At 46.6% G+C, this 14872-nt stretch overlaps 1 protein-coding gene across 2 annotated transcripts in view; it reads right to left on the minus strand.

Annotated features, from left to right (window-relative positions):
• The window catches only part of WNT7B (Wnt family member 7B), an 89430-nt gene that overhangs the window by 67792 nt on the left and 6766 nt on the right, over positions 1 to 14872 (minus strand). The window contains exon 1 of one of the 2 annotated variants that reach the window (XM_054281980.1): positions 14764 to 14846. The exons of the other annotated variant lie outside the window; for it this stretch is intronic. Coding sequence (XP_054137955.1) covers positions 14764 to 14846 — 83 coding nt within the window. Of the gene's footprint in view, positions 1 to 14763; positions 14847 to 14872 lie in introns of those variants that run through there. 2 annotated transcript variants of the gene reach the window in all.

The raw sequence follows: 14872 nt of genomic DNA on the forward strand, positions 1-14872 counted from the left end.
CAGTGTCACACCAAGGATTTGTGTTCCCAGTACACACTGCAGGTGCAGACTCTCAGGTCAAATAATATTTTTACCAAAAAAAAAAACAAAAAAACCAAAAAAAACCACCAAAAAACAACCAAAAAACTGTGAAGACAGCCCTTATTCCACATCTCTTTTGACCATCAGTGTTAGAGCATTTCTGAATCTCTAAGTTTAAAAGTGCACCCATGTAAAGGCCTTATTATGTTTCTCAAATGTTAAATTGCAAAACCGTCCTTAGGACAGTTCAAGAGACCCCAAAATCCTGCTGCTGTAGAGCTGAGCACAATTTATGTGGAGCAGCCATGCATAAAGTCTTCTTCAAATACCAAATTCTCTTATTGATGTAAAAGAGAGAAGAGACAAAGCACAGTTTACATTCCCTCTCCTGCACGTCTCCTCTCAAAAAGGGGATCATGCTCTGATCTAGCTGAAACCAACCAGCTGCGACCTGCACTCTGTCTGTGCTCTCTCCCTGGCCAGCAATGGTCACTCACATCCTCTCTGGCGACAAACAAGCCACAGCAGCACCGTGGGTGTCTCTGGGCTGAGCTTGGTTTCCTGAGCCACTCTGCTCACCCCTCACCTCCTGAGCACACTCCCCAGTGCCCCACCTGCACTCTGGTTCCAGGATATGATCCTCATACTCAGGGGCAATAAAGCTGCTGTGAGGTGGTTAAATCTCAGAGCAGCTGATGGGGTCATGACTTGGACCCACAGGACGGGTTGGCAATGATTTAGCTGAATGCTGAACCTCCCAAGAACTGGCTCCCTCTCTGGCAGCTGTCCTAAAGCCTCTTTCATCCTCCAGATCCACCTTTTCCAGGCTCCATGGACTTCTTACTTTCTTCCTTTCTGTTGTTAGTCTCCTTCCAGATGGGTTTTTCCACCCCACCCTTCTCTCCATTCCTTTCTCCCTGGGGAACACACAGACCTTTCCCTTGGCTGTCCCTCCCATGCCACCATCACTCCTCATCACCTCTCATCTCAAAACTCCAAGCTTGGTCTCCACTCACAGCCAACAAGCTTACAGGAAAAAAATCTGACTTATTTACATAAACTTATATGTCCCAAACTGAGATTTCTCTGACAAAATTCATTTTCAGTTCTCTTTTCATGGGTTTGGAAGGGAAAAAGTAAAATTGAGATGCCACTCAAATTTAGAGCTTGTTTCAGGAAAGACTTAAGCATGTCTTACAAACCCTTTGTACTCAGGGAACATAAAAGGTGCTGGGCACTGTGTATATCCTGTTTTCCACATGTGTGGCATGGTCTGTTTAAATATGTGATGTAACTACAAACTCTCCAAAGCCTGTATGCTTCCAGCTCTCCATGAACTTCAGGCTCAGCTGTCACTAAAAGGGAAGCGTCTACTCTGGAAAGATAAATTATAAATAAAGGGCTCCAAATAAGGAGAGAAACTTCTAAAAGAGAAGATACACACTTAATTAAAAAAAATTAAAGAATTATTATTGCTATATGCATCTATATGGCTACAGATAATCTTTCAAACATAATTTCTTCAATACTCTTTATCGTCCTCTATTTCTCTTAACAGGGATAACTTTTCACAGCAGATGGATACATAAAATATTTTCATTTTCTTTTTAACAAAATAAAAGGAAATCCAAGATATATGCTTCATAGTCCAAGACTAATAAACCACAGGTAAGATGCCTCTGACACTTCACCTGCGTGCGAGAAAGCAGGTTCTACCACAGCCTCACAATACCAGCAATAAATACCATTTTTCCCTTTATTTGTTGCTTCCGAATACCCACAGCTGCAAATGGATTTTGCTCAGAATTCTCCACCATCTTTACAGCCACTTCTTTGTTATCCCAGCAGCATCACCTCCATGTGTAACAGGGAAGAGACAGGTAACTCACTGTTCCAAGGAACTCAAGCAATCAAAGCAGTGCCCTCCTGCCAGCTTCCATGGAAATTACCCCCAGAAAAACAAACCCAGTTACCTTCAGGAATTGCTGCAGCTCAGGGGAGGGATGGTGGCAGCGCTGCATGGTTATACATTACCCAAGAAAGGCCAGAACATTTCACTTGGCATGCTGAAAACGTGCTGCTCACCTTCAGAGCTCTCTGGGGCTGGGTCTCTTCTGGGCAGGAGCTACAGCCCCAGGAAGCAATATAATTTATTGCCAACTAAACTATTTCAGCTGGGCCTAATTCCTCTCTCAGGTGTGCTGAAGAGAGGAACTTACGGTTTGGGAGTTAAGCTGGAACTCTGCCCCATTTCTGTGCCCTACTGAGCCATGCAATCCAATAGAAACCTTGGATTTTATAGCATTCAGCAAAAATATTTAGTCTTTATCTCTGAAAAATAAATCACCTCCCAGAACTCAGTGCTAGAGGGCATGCACAGAGACCAACAGGGGCCACTGACAATAGGAACAGCTGCTGGAAATGCTACCAGATCTGACACACAACAAGGTAGCTCTGAAAGAACAAGAGCAACAGAGAATCTTATCTTCAATTTAATGGCAATTTTTCTCCTGAGGGATTGTGAGATAAATTTCAAGGTGTAAAATCAATTTTAGGTCAAAACATAATGTAAGCTGTGGTGCCAGTGTGTAACCACTATCTCTGAGAACTTATTTTAGATCACACCACATGGGTCTTCCAAAGCACTTCCCATCATCTGAGCCCTCCACAATCAAGTAATGAAAATTATGTGTCTTAAAGTGCCAATATGCACATTAAACATCAGCAGATCAAAGTAGAACCTAGGACAAAAAATAATGTTTTCCTTCTTTAAAAAAATTATTTCGGGAAACTGTATGGCTCAGGGGCTTGGTACTGGGATATGGAGCCTTTCATCGCTGATCCAAACATGACCCAAGTCAGTAGTGACCAAAAAAATGGTTACTGGTTGGCAGGAGCTTTGTGGCCTAGAGTATTTGAAAGGAGTTGATGGTCTTAATCCAGTTCCCAGTGGATGGCTCTCCACATCACAGAAACCACCACCACAATTGGCACCCTCTCCAGCAGCCTTGGCAGGTTGGCCAAGGATTAAATGAGTACAGAGACTGAGCCACCCGCCTGTGCCTAGCTAGAGGTTGCCCCTCTAGGTCATGGATGAGACATGAGGATGGGGTGGAGTGGGGAAGCTCACACACCCTCTGCTTGTGCTGTCCTGGTTTTGTGGGTAAGAAGAGGAATTCATTTTCCAGGGCTGTGCTTCAGGCACCCTTCACAAGCACTATATTCATATACATCTGTTTAATTTTAAAAGGAGTTAGAAACGGAGGGAATTTCAATATTTTTTTCTAAAAAATAAGGTGCCAATTTCTGGGCTATTCATCCAAGTCAGGTAGTTATGCCTGGGCTGCATTTAACAAAACACACACAACCAACCTGTAAAGTGGCTCCACTTCAAGAAACATTCCTTTTGCTGTGCTATGTTTTCAGTCAACGCTTTAATTATCTCACAAGATGTCTTAGAGTGTACATAATCTGTGCCAGCTATTGTCAGAAAGCTAAAGCTGATTTCTAATTAGGTATACAATGGCAACTATCATGTAAAAAAAGATCTGATACACCTAAAAAAATCCTATCTGGCATAACAAAGAAAAGCGGGATTTTGATTAGTGCTGAAAGAGGTTTTCAATTTTAGAGAGGTAAAATGCACGAGCCTCTCTTTCCAAAAAACAGCACTCTCCTAACAAAATACTTTGACCTAAATCCTGAAGTTATTCAGGCGATGTTTGTGTGGAACCAAAGTTTAAACTTCAACTTTAGGCAGTATCCAGATGCAGTGAGAAGGGCAAAGAGCAGAAGCCTTGCATGTGCTTCCCTGCATGAAGGCACAGAGCCATCCTCCCTGCTTGCAGGCCAGGCAGGCAGTGCTGGAAGAACTTTTCTGTGCACTGTCAGGAAAGGCTTCCCCAAAGCTGGAGCAAGACTTGGCAGCACCTCAAGCCACTTCTTGGCTGTCTCATTTCTTGCCTCCTACAGCAGCGCAGCAAACATGGCAAGCAGCGACAGCTCTGAGGAAAGACACAGAGAAGGAACACTGCAATTCATTGGAGACCCCCCTTTCCTATTCACCTCCATGACAGCCAGAGCACTTCATTTTCTGTTGGGCTTTGCTACACCAAGTCTTTAATAAGAAGCTGTGACTGATTCAGCCTCTAGCTTCCACACCAGGAGTAAGACAGCAAGGCAAGCCAGCCTGGGACAGCAAGGCACTTTCAAATTACAAAAAGGAGCTGGCATTTCATCTGTCCTGCTGCATGGCCCTCATATGTCTAAGATTTAAAAGAACTTCTTACACAAAGGAAATCTCAGGAAACAAAAGTGGCAAACTTTTAAAAGGTTCCTCATCTGTTGCGCACAAAATGGAGCAGCATCTTGTCCAAGGAAGGCATTTCATTATTTGCACCTGAATCAATGCTCGGATTAGTGGCTCTTCATGAAGGGAAGGTCCAGATATGGACATAAGCAGAGATCAAAGTGGTGAGAGGAAGGATCTCTTCCCTGTTCATTGGAAGAACACCCCTCAGCCTTGTGCATCTCCTGACCCTGGACATCCACACGTTTCTCCATGCCAACACATGTTAGGTGTGAAGAGCACCCTAATAGAAGCACTTGACCCAAACTGAACAAATTTCCTAATTGCAGTAGGACAGCACTTGAGGGTGTGGTTACGACAGAAAATCACACCCATGGAAGGATCAGGAGCACCTGGCTGCACCTCATGACTCCGAATGTCCCAGGGGCACAATTATCTCATCAGGTGCCACCTGCCAAGTCTTGTTGCTGAGAAACTGGCTTTGGCACACTGCAAAACTGGGGTGGGGAAAGGAGAGGAGCATACAGGGCCAGGCACACATGCTTGTTTTAAGTGCATTCCTTAAAAGTGAGTATTTAGACCAAGGAGAGACCTTGGCTCTGCTCAGAAGCGTGCCAGCATTTGGGAGTTACAAACAAGGAGCAAGCTGTTGTTTCTGAATCCTGTCCTGCACCTCCACACCCTTGGCGCAGCTTGCATTCCATGTTGCTGGTTAATGGACATCCCTGAACTTGCAACTCTCCATCCACAGCTTTTCCAACCACTCAGTGCGGCCTACAAGAGTCCCAAAGAGACAGACAAACCTGGAAAACCTCCTAGCTGGCAATTTTCAAAATGTTTTGCCCTTCTTCTCCAAAGAGAGCACAAAGTCACAGTGAGGTGCAGACTTTATGGCTTCCAAAGTGCTCTGACCATGAATACAGCATAGGGACATTAAAGTCAGTGTCCAGGTGAGGCTGTGCCACACACATCACCTCTGCATCTCTCCTGGCCTTCTCACCTCCCCTGCTCTCTTTCATCCTCAGCTCAAGGTGTGAAGCCTGACCTCAACACAACAATTAGTGGATCATGGCCTAGCAAGAGAAGGCAGAACAAGCCTCTGCCTCAGCTGCAGAGCTTCTCTGGAACAATGGAGATCACAAACCACATTACAAAGCTCTGTGCCTAGAGGTAAGTTACTCTCGGTCGAAAGGATCTGTCTAGGGGACAAATTTTTAGAGATTAGCCTAATCCAGAGTCCGATGACCTTTAGGTCATAGTGCAAGAACTTCCTCTTTGATACATCTTTTACAACATAACCAGAGTGACATTAACAACAATAACCTGACCCCATCTCTCCCCTCAGGAGCACCTACCCTGGGCAGAGCTCCCCAGAGACAGAGCAGGCAGAGGAACAAAAGACTCCAGGGAGTCTACTAGGGATGTGCCAATCTAATTATTCTGGGCAGTGCCAATGAAAAAAAGCTAACCAAAAACTGTTAAGCTAGTTGATATACCCTTTAGGCCATAGGAGTGGAGAAAAAGGAATTCTCTGTGAATCAGAAGCCATATTTATTTGTGCTGCCACCCTCAGCCCTCTTGATAGCGTCAAAGTCCACTGGTTTGAAGCTACCCTGAGAGATTTAGCAGCAGTCCACAGCAGCAGGGAAGGGATTTAAGTCTCATCCTTTACTTCTTGCTCACTGTGCTGCAGCAGAGCTGTTCTCCATCCAGCAAAATCATCTTCTTCTTTAAGGCCCAGCACAGCAGATCTGATTCAGGAATGCTTCCCTTCCTCTTCATTCCCCTTGAATTTCTCACCCTGAGTCACCGAACTACAATATAACTTTAATGTGGAAAGTTTTGTGGGTACATTTTGTTTTCTTTTTAACTTCAGAAAAGAAAAGGTACAACCAGAGGGGGGGAAAAAAGTGTCTCATGGTTGAGAGGACTCTTTTGACCAAGGAGTCACATGGCTCCCTGGCCAGCAGCCAAAGGAGTCATGAGAGATGCAGCCATTCTCCTCAGCACTCCCTTAACCGTGTCCTGTCTGTGCCCAGCACTCCAGCCCCGAGGCCAGAAGCTCTCCGAGGCCAGGGCTTCCTCCACAGCGGCTGTCTGGAAGGAGAAGGCGCTGTCAGAAGTGATGTTCATGAGTTTAGTGAGCAGCCCTGAGCTCTCCCCAAGGCCATGCTGGTGGTGAAGAGGGCGATGGTGACGCCAGATGAGTGGAGTCGCATCGCCTTTGTGCTTGTGGTCAGAGGGAGAGTCACTGAAAGTCATGACGCAGCACTTACACTGCGTTTTCTCTTTCCAAAGTGCTGCGGCAGCTCTTGCTCTCCTGCCCCTCCCCTACTTTCAAGCCTTGCCAGTGCTGTTATTGCCCTATTAAAGCTGTGGGAAACTGAGGCAGGCAGCAGTCACGATACTGCTATTCAGCATCTCAGACATCGGCTCGCTCTCGGACCGCTCCTATCTTCACCTCAGAGCGAAACCCACCATGGGAAAGTGCAGTGTTTAGAGGGACTGGCCCTGGCCGGGGTCCAGATCAATCAGAGATGTGCTTGGGCTTTTTCAGATGCTTTCCTGCCCAGCTGCCAGGAATGCCAGGACTGGTGCTGGCCCTGCACATCCATACAGCTCTGCTGGGTGCTGAAACTGCTGCACTCCGCCCCAGCAGTGAGGGAAATGGTCCTTGCCCAATTCACTTGCACACTGGTAGGATTAATTCACTTACAACCCCTGATGAAAGAAATTATTATTAAATAGTAGTCACATTTGATAATTATGTCTCACTTCAACCAGACTAGTAAGGTGCATATTACATCCAGTCCCAGTATTGCAGCACTTCAAAATTTTTAATTGGATACAAGTCAAAACATTTCTCAGGCGCTGCCTGCATGCAGACAGTGGTTTATATCTTTCTAGCTCATGCTTACTTCCAGCTTTGGGCTTCTCTGCAATACTTCACATGCAACAGCAAATGCTTCAAGGCTTTTAATTTATTTCTCTCCTCAAAAAATTAAATAAGGTTTTGAATTTATGTCTGGTCTTGCTGATTCCAAAGGCCATAACTCTTTCAGTAGCCCATGGAACTGATTTTGGGGTTTGTCTGGCATAGCCTCCTGCTAATATTGTCTTCACTGTATGTTCTTGCTAACTATGGCCAGATTCCCTACAAATTGCATAAAACAGCAGCCTGTATCAAGGCTGCATTAGAATGGATACTGTAAGGACAAGGCTGGTGCTGACTTTCTTTTTGGTGCTCTATTTGATTACAATGGAGTCACTCCCTTGACTGCAGCAGAGCCACTCCTGCTTTATTAGCTTGCTGAGCTGTGGATATGGCCTCAGGGCAGAGAAGCCTTAGGCTCATAAAGCTTAAAAGACAAAAGTTAAGAGCTTCCCAAAATTCTGCACAGTGATGGCCATCCAGAAAGAAATTATTTGGAATACGTTTGTTGTCCATTCCAAGTACATGCTGGTGGAGACTCAGCTCATCAGCATTGCTTTTGCTTCACAAATCTGCCAGTAAAATCCATACAGTTCCATCACCTTTGAAAATGGTGTCACTGCCTGTAACAGTGTGGCCCTACTTCAGATAAAACCTTTGGGATGTGCAGGGAGCAGTGGACCTGGTGCCACTACACAGGGGAAATTCTTCTGCTACTTATCAAACTCCTAACCGTCACTTCTTCCCTCACTTGCACACTTGCCATACCACTGGATGTCTTTTTTCTCCTTATTAGGAACTCAGGGTGAAATCTGACCCTTGGACAAAGAGCTGGAACAAAGACTGTCACCATGATGATTAAGTGGGATTTTTGCATAAACATGAAGTTTATCCTTTTCTTTAAGGGAAATCTGATCCACAGGCATAGGCTGAAACAAAAATAAATGTTCAAAACTGTAACAGTGATACGGGTACAAACTGTATGCGCTATTAAAATTATTTCCAGAAAAGAAAGATACAATAACTCTCTGATTTACTCTGCCTTGAGATTTTCTAGAGGAGATATGATTTGCTGAAAAATAATTAGTAGGTGATAATCATCTTATTATCAGATCCCAGTGGAAGAAAGATGTTTTTATGATGAGAGCAACTATTTGGCCTTAACTATCTTAACTTCAGTAAAACTGCCCATATTCTATTAGAACTGAATAAGGCAGCAAACTTTCAGCTCCATCCAGAAAACTGATTTTTAGAAAGAAAGCCCAAGAGGAAAGCATAGAAAAAAAACAACTCAGTATGTTATCTAAAGGTTTGTCCTAAAAACACTTTGGCAGTAATGGAAGGAAGAAGTCACAGAAATGCATACAGACAGAAAAACATGCTGGTCAAATATTTAAGCCTCTGTATCCAGAATTTCTTTCCAATTTTGCTAATGCAGAATTTGCAATGATCCTTAGGCATGTGTTGTAGCAAATGCAAATACATAGGAATTGTCCTAGCAAGAAGTTAACAGCAAGTCCTATGCAGCTATCCACAATGGAGAGAAAATAGATCTTTCTACATTTGGAGGAGGATTGCAAGGATGGCAAAAGAAGAGAGGGTTCTAACAACCCTCAAAAGACTGAAAGACATTCTCCAGAAATATGCCTTCCTTGGCTTTTCTTCCAGAGTACTCCTGTGCCTACACTCCTGGACTTTCTTACCCTCCTGCATAATTCTGGGCTTGTAAACCTGAAGCTTTTGGTGATGAGTTTCTTCAGCTCATTGACGGGGTTTTGAAATGGCACAATTCCAGAACAAAAAAGTCATGGAGATTTTGTTTTCCTGTCATGGTTCTCACAGAGAGAGGCCTGTCTGTCTGTCATAGAACACTTCCATGCAGAGTTTCACTGCACCACTATGCAAGTTCCATACCTGGGGGAGGTTGGAGAGATGCTCTACAGAAAGGCAGTGGAGCATCAAGGGGGAAAGAGCAAAAATAATGAGAACCAAACCAACAAGTGAACCTGTATTGAAAAAATTCATCTCTCGGGTAATTAACAGGCAGACATGCTTTGCCAGCAGCCATGAAAGGCACTGGTGAGAGTCCACTGAGGGTAGAGCAACATGCAAAAGTTGTGGGCTGAAGAAACTGGGCTTGCAACATTAACCAATTCTGTAACTCATAGTGTCAGCATACCTGTGGAACTCCTTTGATCTACAGCTGGTCCTAGGTTTTAGTTGCTTGAGGTAACCTGGGAGGACTAGAGGGTTAAACTGTATTTTGGGGTCAGGAGGCTCTCTCACTGCATTTCAGCCCCAATTACACAATCCCAAGCACTGACAAAGTGGATGCCACCATTCTACCCTCAGCATGCCACTTTGCCAGGCACACATGGTGCTTTCCTCATTGCAAAGAAAGGGTTTTGTCAGTCTAACTGTATAATTGCTGCTCATTTTGTTTAGCTCTTTAACACCTTCTTTGAAAGACTCTCTTCTGAGGGATTAGCCTTGTTGGGTGTTTAATATGCATTAAATCTGTATTCATCCTTACCTATTCATCTGAACATTTCATATTGCTTTTTACCCACTTTTTATTCTATGTTAGTAATACAACATATGTAGTAATTCCATGCTGTCATCCTACACATTCTGGATGCTGCCACCTTTCCTTATAATTTCTAAAGTAATTATTTTTCTTGCAACTTCAAGGTGTATTAAACATCTAATTCCTGGAACTGATTGTTGCAAAGGATTGAGAGAGTTTCTTTCATCCAAATGCATTTGGATTCAACGATATTCAGGACTTCAGTGCTAGATCTAGACCTTGGCAGGAGAGGAGTGGCCAGTCCCAGATTCACCAGAGCTCTCTGATTTTAGACAGGAAATTTTATTCTGGGTCTCACAGTGAAATGCTGGACTTTGCCTCCTAGAGCTACCAAGAAATCATATCACAATCATTCTCCCATCTTTGTGCAGCTGCTTCAATACATGGAAATTTCCTGTGTCAGGCACATAAGCCAAGCTTATGGCAGTCCAGCATAAAAATATCCTTTATCTTTCTCTTTTCTGGTGAGCAAAAGCATTAGCTTTAGATGAGCCTGAAAATACTTGATACTCTTTGAAGATTGACCTGTTCTGTCTATAAGTGAATACATCTTTGAGGGATGGTAAAGTGGAAGGAAGTCCTATTACAAATCCTCTTACAGACAATCATTATTACAGTATCACATAAAAAGGAGAATATAACAGCAGAGCTCTCCTTGGGCATTGCACACTGCATAACTAGAGGCTGAGAGAGCAAGCTTCCCCTAAAGCCTCAGTTATAAAATGATCAAGGTGCAAAAGCAGGAAAATGATGGATTTACACTGCAGCTCAGTGACTGAGGCAATTCCATCCCCACAACAGGCAGTTTAATCACAGAGTTTGATCCTGCCCTGATCTAACCAGGATGGGAAGAGTGGGCCAGCCTGTGTAACTCTGACTGCACCAGCTAAAGGGGGAGCATCAGTCAGGCTGGCTGGCATTGCTATGAAGCTGTGCCCACTCTCCCCTTCAAGGCTCTGCCTCATAGAGCAGCTGGGTTGTTCTCTGCCTGTGCAGCTCCCTCCAGCACTGATGGATTAAGAATCAAACTCCAGGGACTCTCTCCAGCAGTCCTAATCTTTAGGGATTAGGCATGACCACTTTCCTATAGGCATATGAACAATCTTCATCCCTTCTAATCTGCTTCCCACAAGTGCTGAGGAGCCCTGTTGTTAAGGATACGGAATTGTAAGGATGTGGAAGCACCAGCAGAACAAATGCAAAAACATGCAGAGGATTTTACTTCCTCTACATTTCCTAACCAAGCAGTGATCCATACTCACCAATATAAATTATTTGCTGTGCTATGGTGGTAGAAAATGTATCTGCTTTGAACATTTGTGCTGCTATCACTACATACACACACTCTCTCTTAAGAGTTGTTCCAAATCACTTCATAGCAAATAACTGAATTAACTCTATCTATGTGCCAGCAGATAATCTCCAAATAAGCTTCTTCTGAACCGTCTCTCATGTTGCTGGTGAATGCATCCTGCACTAAACAAGATGAACAGTGAAAGGGGAGCACCAATGGAAAACCAATGAGCCCCATCTTCTTTAGAAGCAGCTGAATATGTGAATGTGTACAGACACATGCACACTCTCACATGCACTGCAAGAAACAGTGCCAGTGTTCTGCATAATCCTGTTGTTTAGACATTTATGCTAATTGCACTGATATTATTTAATGGCAGCTTTATACTTTAAATATTTCACTGGATTACCAAAATATGTCCAGCATTGAAATGCATCAGCTATTGGAGCCACAATCAATTTTCTTTTTCAGAGAGGCAGACACTAATTTCTTCTGGTTGTAAAAAAGTTCACAGTGCCTCAGCAGGCCAAAGGTTACCAGGCAAGCACACTGAAGAAGATGACTTAATCAGATAGCACACTTAAAATATAGAAATCAATTTTATAAAGGAGTCGGGTTTTAAATTAATTTTGGATGTAGCTGACCATAACTTAACCTCCTTTCCAGCTATTGCACAAAAAACACTGAGGTTTGGTGCCCATTTCATTTCACCATTACCTTTTCCATACAGAAAAATCTGATGGGATTTTTCTTTACCAGGTTTTCTCACAGAATAACCGGGCATTTTCCCATGTCCCCCGGCCTGCATTCCCTGCACCAAGAGAGACGGAGCACGGACACCCCGCACTCCATTTGCTTGCCCGCTGAAACTCACCCCCTCTGTCCCTGAAGGAGCAGCAATGCAGAAGCCAAGGAGTCGTTCCCACAGCTAAAAGATGATGGAGATCTCGGGGAAAATTAACATAACCATTGGCAATCCCTGAGAGCTCACCAAACAGCAGCTAGGGAAGCATCCTCCCCTCCGGAGAGCGAGGGTGGCAGAGACACCAGCAGATAATGCTCCTACAGACTCTACTGTGCTTTAATCTTCAAAAGCTACCATTAGCAAGCCAGAGAAGTATATTTCCCCACCAGACAAACACCGCAAGTAGCTACTCTCCATTAAGCCCTGAAATAACTCCTCTTTCTTTTCACTTCCTACGGGGAGCGAGGCAGCACCGCGGCTCTCCCGCCGCTGCCCCCGCTCTCTGGGAGGGATGGGGGGACACTCTGGAAAAGGAGCAAGTGTGGCTGGTGCCAGGAGGAGAAGCAGAGGGGGGGTCGGGTCCCGGGCACCCTGATCCCAGCGGCGCACGCTGTTTTCCCCCCGGGAAAGCAGCCGGCTCCGTCCCTCCGGAGTGATGGATGGAGGGAGGTGGGCGTCGCTTTGGGGGCTCCGCTTTGTTGCGTTTCACCTCCTGATCCCTTTCGCTTCTGCTCTGCTGGGCTGCAATAGCCGCCTCGGCTCCAGCCCCGCGGGTCCAGCTCCCCGTGACCTGCCGCGGAGGGGATGAACCGGGGACGGCCCAGGGAAAGGCGAGAGAGCATTATTTATCCACCACAACTTCTCATTGTCGCGGGGCAGCGCTCAAAAGATCCACAAGCTGTTGGCTTTAAATAAAGCAGGCATTGCTTCCCTTGTATTTCCCCTCAGCAGTCGCCTTAGTATTATTATTATACTTCTATAGCTTTTGCTTTCGGACCTTATAATTATGTCACACAGCAAGGGAAACCGCCAGCATCCCAGCATCTGGTGTGCGGTTGCAAACTTTTGTTTTAAGATTTGAACTATTTATAGAAGGAAAACTTTGTAGGATAGTAATTTCCTACGGTTTTGAGAAAAATATGGCTACGCTTATATTAAAAGGGTGTATTTATTTATTTATTACGACTCCTTCCTCCTGTATAAAAAAAAAAAATAATAACCACAAAAAAACTCCCAACCAACCAAAGATAGCACGGCAAGCTTTTTTACAAGCCATCGGTCACCTACGCAGCAGACATTTCCCTCCTGTGAACAGAAACAGGCAGCTCTGGTTGAATCAATCTAACGTGCTTCCATAAATCTAAGCGCTTTTAAAAATCGGTGGCCAAGACATGTGCATTTCATTAAGAATTAAGAATGTAGAAATAGGCTTTTAGTTTCTTTTTATGGGCGTGTTTATTCCTAATTTTCTCCCATAGCAGTGGGATATGTTTTTTTCCACAGCCCACAGAAAACAGACGGACACACACACGGAGGAACACACGTGCTTGTTCATGTGCATGTGCTCCTGTGCGCACATACAGAGGGAAAAAACCCTAAATATATATAAATCCATGTACAGTTTGGGGATAGAACCTCAAAATCGCATCCTTCGGGGCACAAAAAACTGAGGTCGGCTTGAGGGTAGGAGAGTAGGGAAATCCGTCCGGCCCCGGCAACCGAGATAAACGCGGAGCCAGGGATGCCAGGACGGGGCTCCCCATCCCCGAGCGGGGTGCACCCCTGTGCCGCAGCCCCGGCAGCCTGGGCAGGCTCCGAATCCCCCGGGCCCGACCCCCGCGTCCCGGCACTCTGTCCCGGGGCTGGGGGGATGCCCAAGGGAGGGAGGGAGAGAGAAGGCTCCCCGATTTCACAGCGGCTCCCTCCGCCGGGTACCTGCCGCCGCAGCGCCCTCCTCTCCGCGCGGCTCTGCTGCGGAGCGCAGCAGAACAGGAGCCCTTGGCGGGTCCCCGGCAGCCCCTCCGGGCTCCGGCTGCGCTCCCGGACGGGACCCCGGCCCAGCACCCCCGCCACCCAGCCCCGGAGGCACAGAGACCTGCCGGGGACCTGCAGCAGAGCGGCGGCGGACAGTCTCTGCGCAGCCCTCACGGACTAGCCCGGCCGCTTCTTATCCCCCGCAACGATAGATACAGATATAGATATTAAAAAAAAGAGACCGAAATTCCTCGCAGTCCCACCCACCGACTCTCATTTCCCCCACCCCTACCTCCACCCCCTTCCTCACAAGGAAAAAGTCCTGGAGCCAGCTCTAACTGCGGGGCTGGAGATCCCTCCGGAGCGAAAGCAGCCGGCCGGCGAGCAGGGCACGCTCCGCCCGGGCCGGGCGCTCGCCGCCGGCTGCGGCAGCCCCGCGCTCCCCGGGACCTCCGCGCACGAACAGCCTTCCCCCGGCGGGCGCGAAGCGATGCCCATCTCCGGTCTGGCGGGAGGAGGAGTCGGGGTCGGAGTCCCCAGGGGAGACGCCGGCCGCTCCGCGTCCCGTCGCCCCGCCGCCCTCCCAGGTGCGCCGCCCCCGCTGCGGGCACGCCGGGCCCCGGCCTCGCCGGCGGGGCAGCCCCGGGAGTTACCTGGCGGTGCGTCCCTTCCCCCGCCGGGGTCCGACCAGCAGCGCCAGCACCGCCACCGGCGCGGCATCTCCTCCTCCTCCGCCGCCACCGCCACCACGCACCTCACCACCACGCACCGCACGGAGCTGCCGCCCGTGCTGGCTTCTCCCGGCTCCCTCTGCTCGCTCTGCGCATTGCCCCTAGGTAGCTGCTAGCGGGGGCATTGCAAACAGTATTTGGAAAAAAAAAAAAAAATCTGGATCACTTACAGGTAACTCCCACTGGTAAGGATGAGGAAAATCTGAGGGTAATACACTGAGAGTAACACACTGCGAGATGAAAAAAGGATCATGGCTGAATCCCGTTTACACTCTTGAG

The sequence above is a fragment of the Melozone crissalis genome, unplaced genomic scaffold (assembly GCF_028551555.1).
Source record: "Melozone crissalis strain CALT ecotype California unplaced genomic scaffold, PUWL_Pcris_2 ptg000033l_1, whole genome shotgun sequence".
Classification (NCBI taxonomy): domain Eukaryota; kingdom Metazoa; phylum Chordata; class Aves; order Passeriformes; family Passerellidae; genus Melozone; species Melozone crissalis.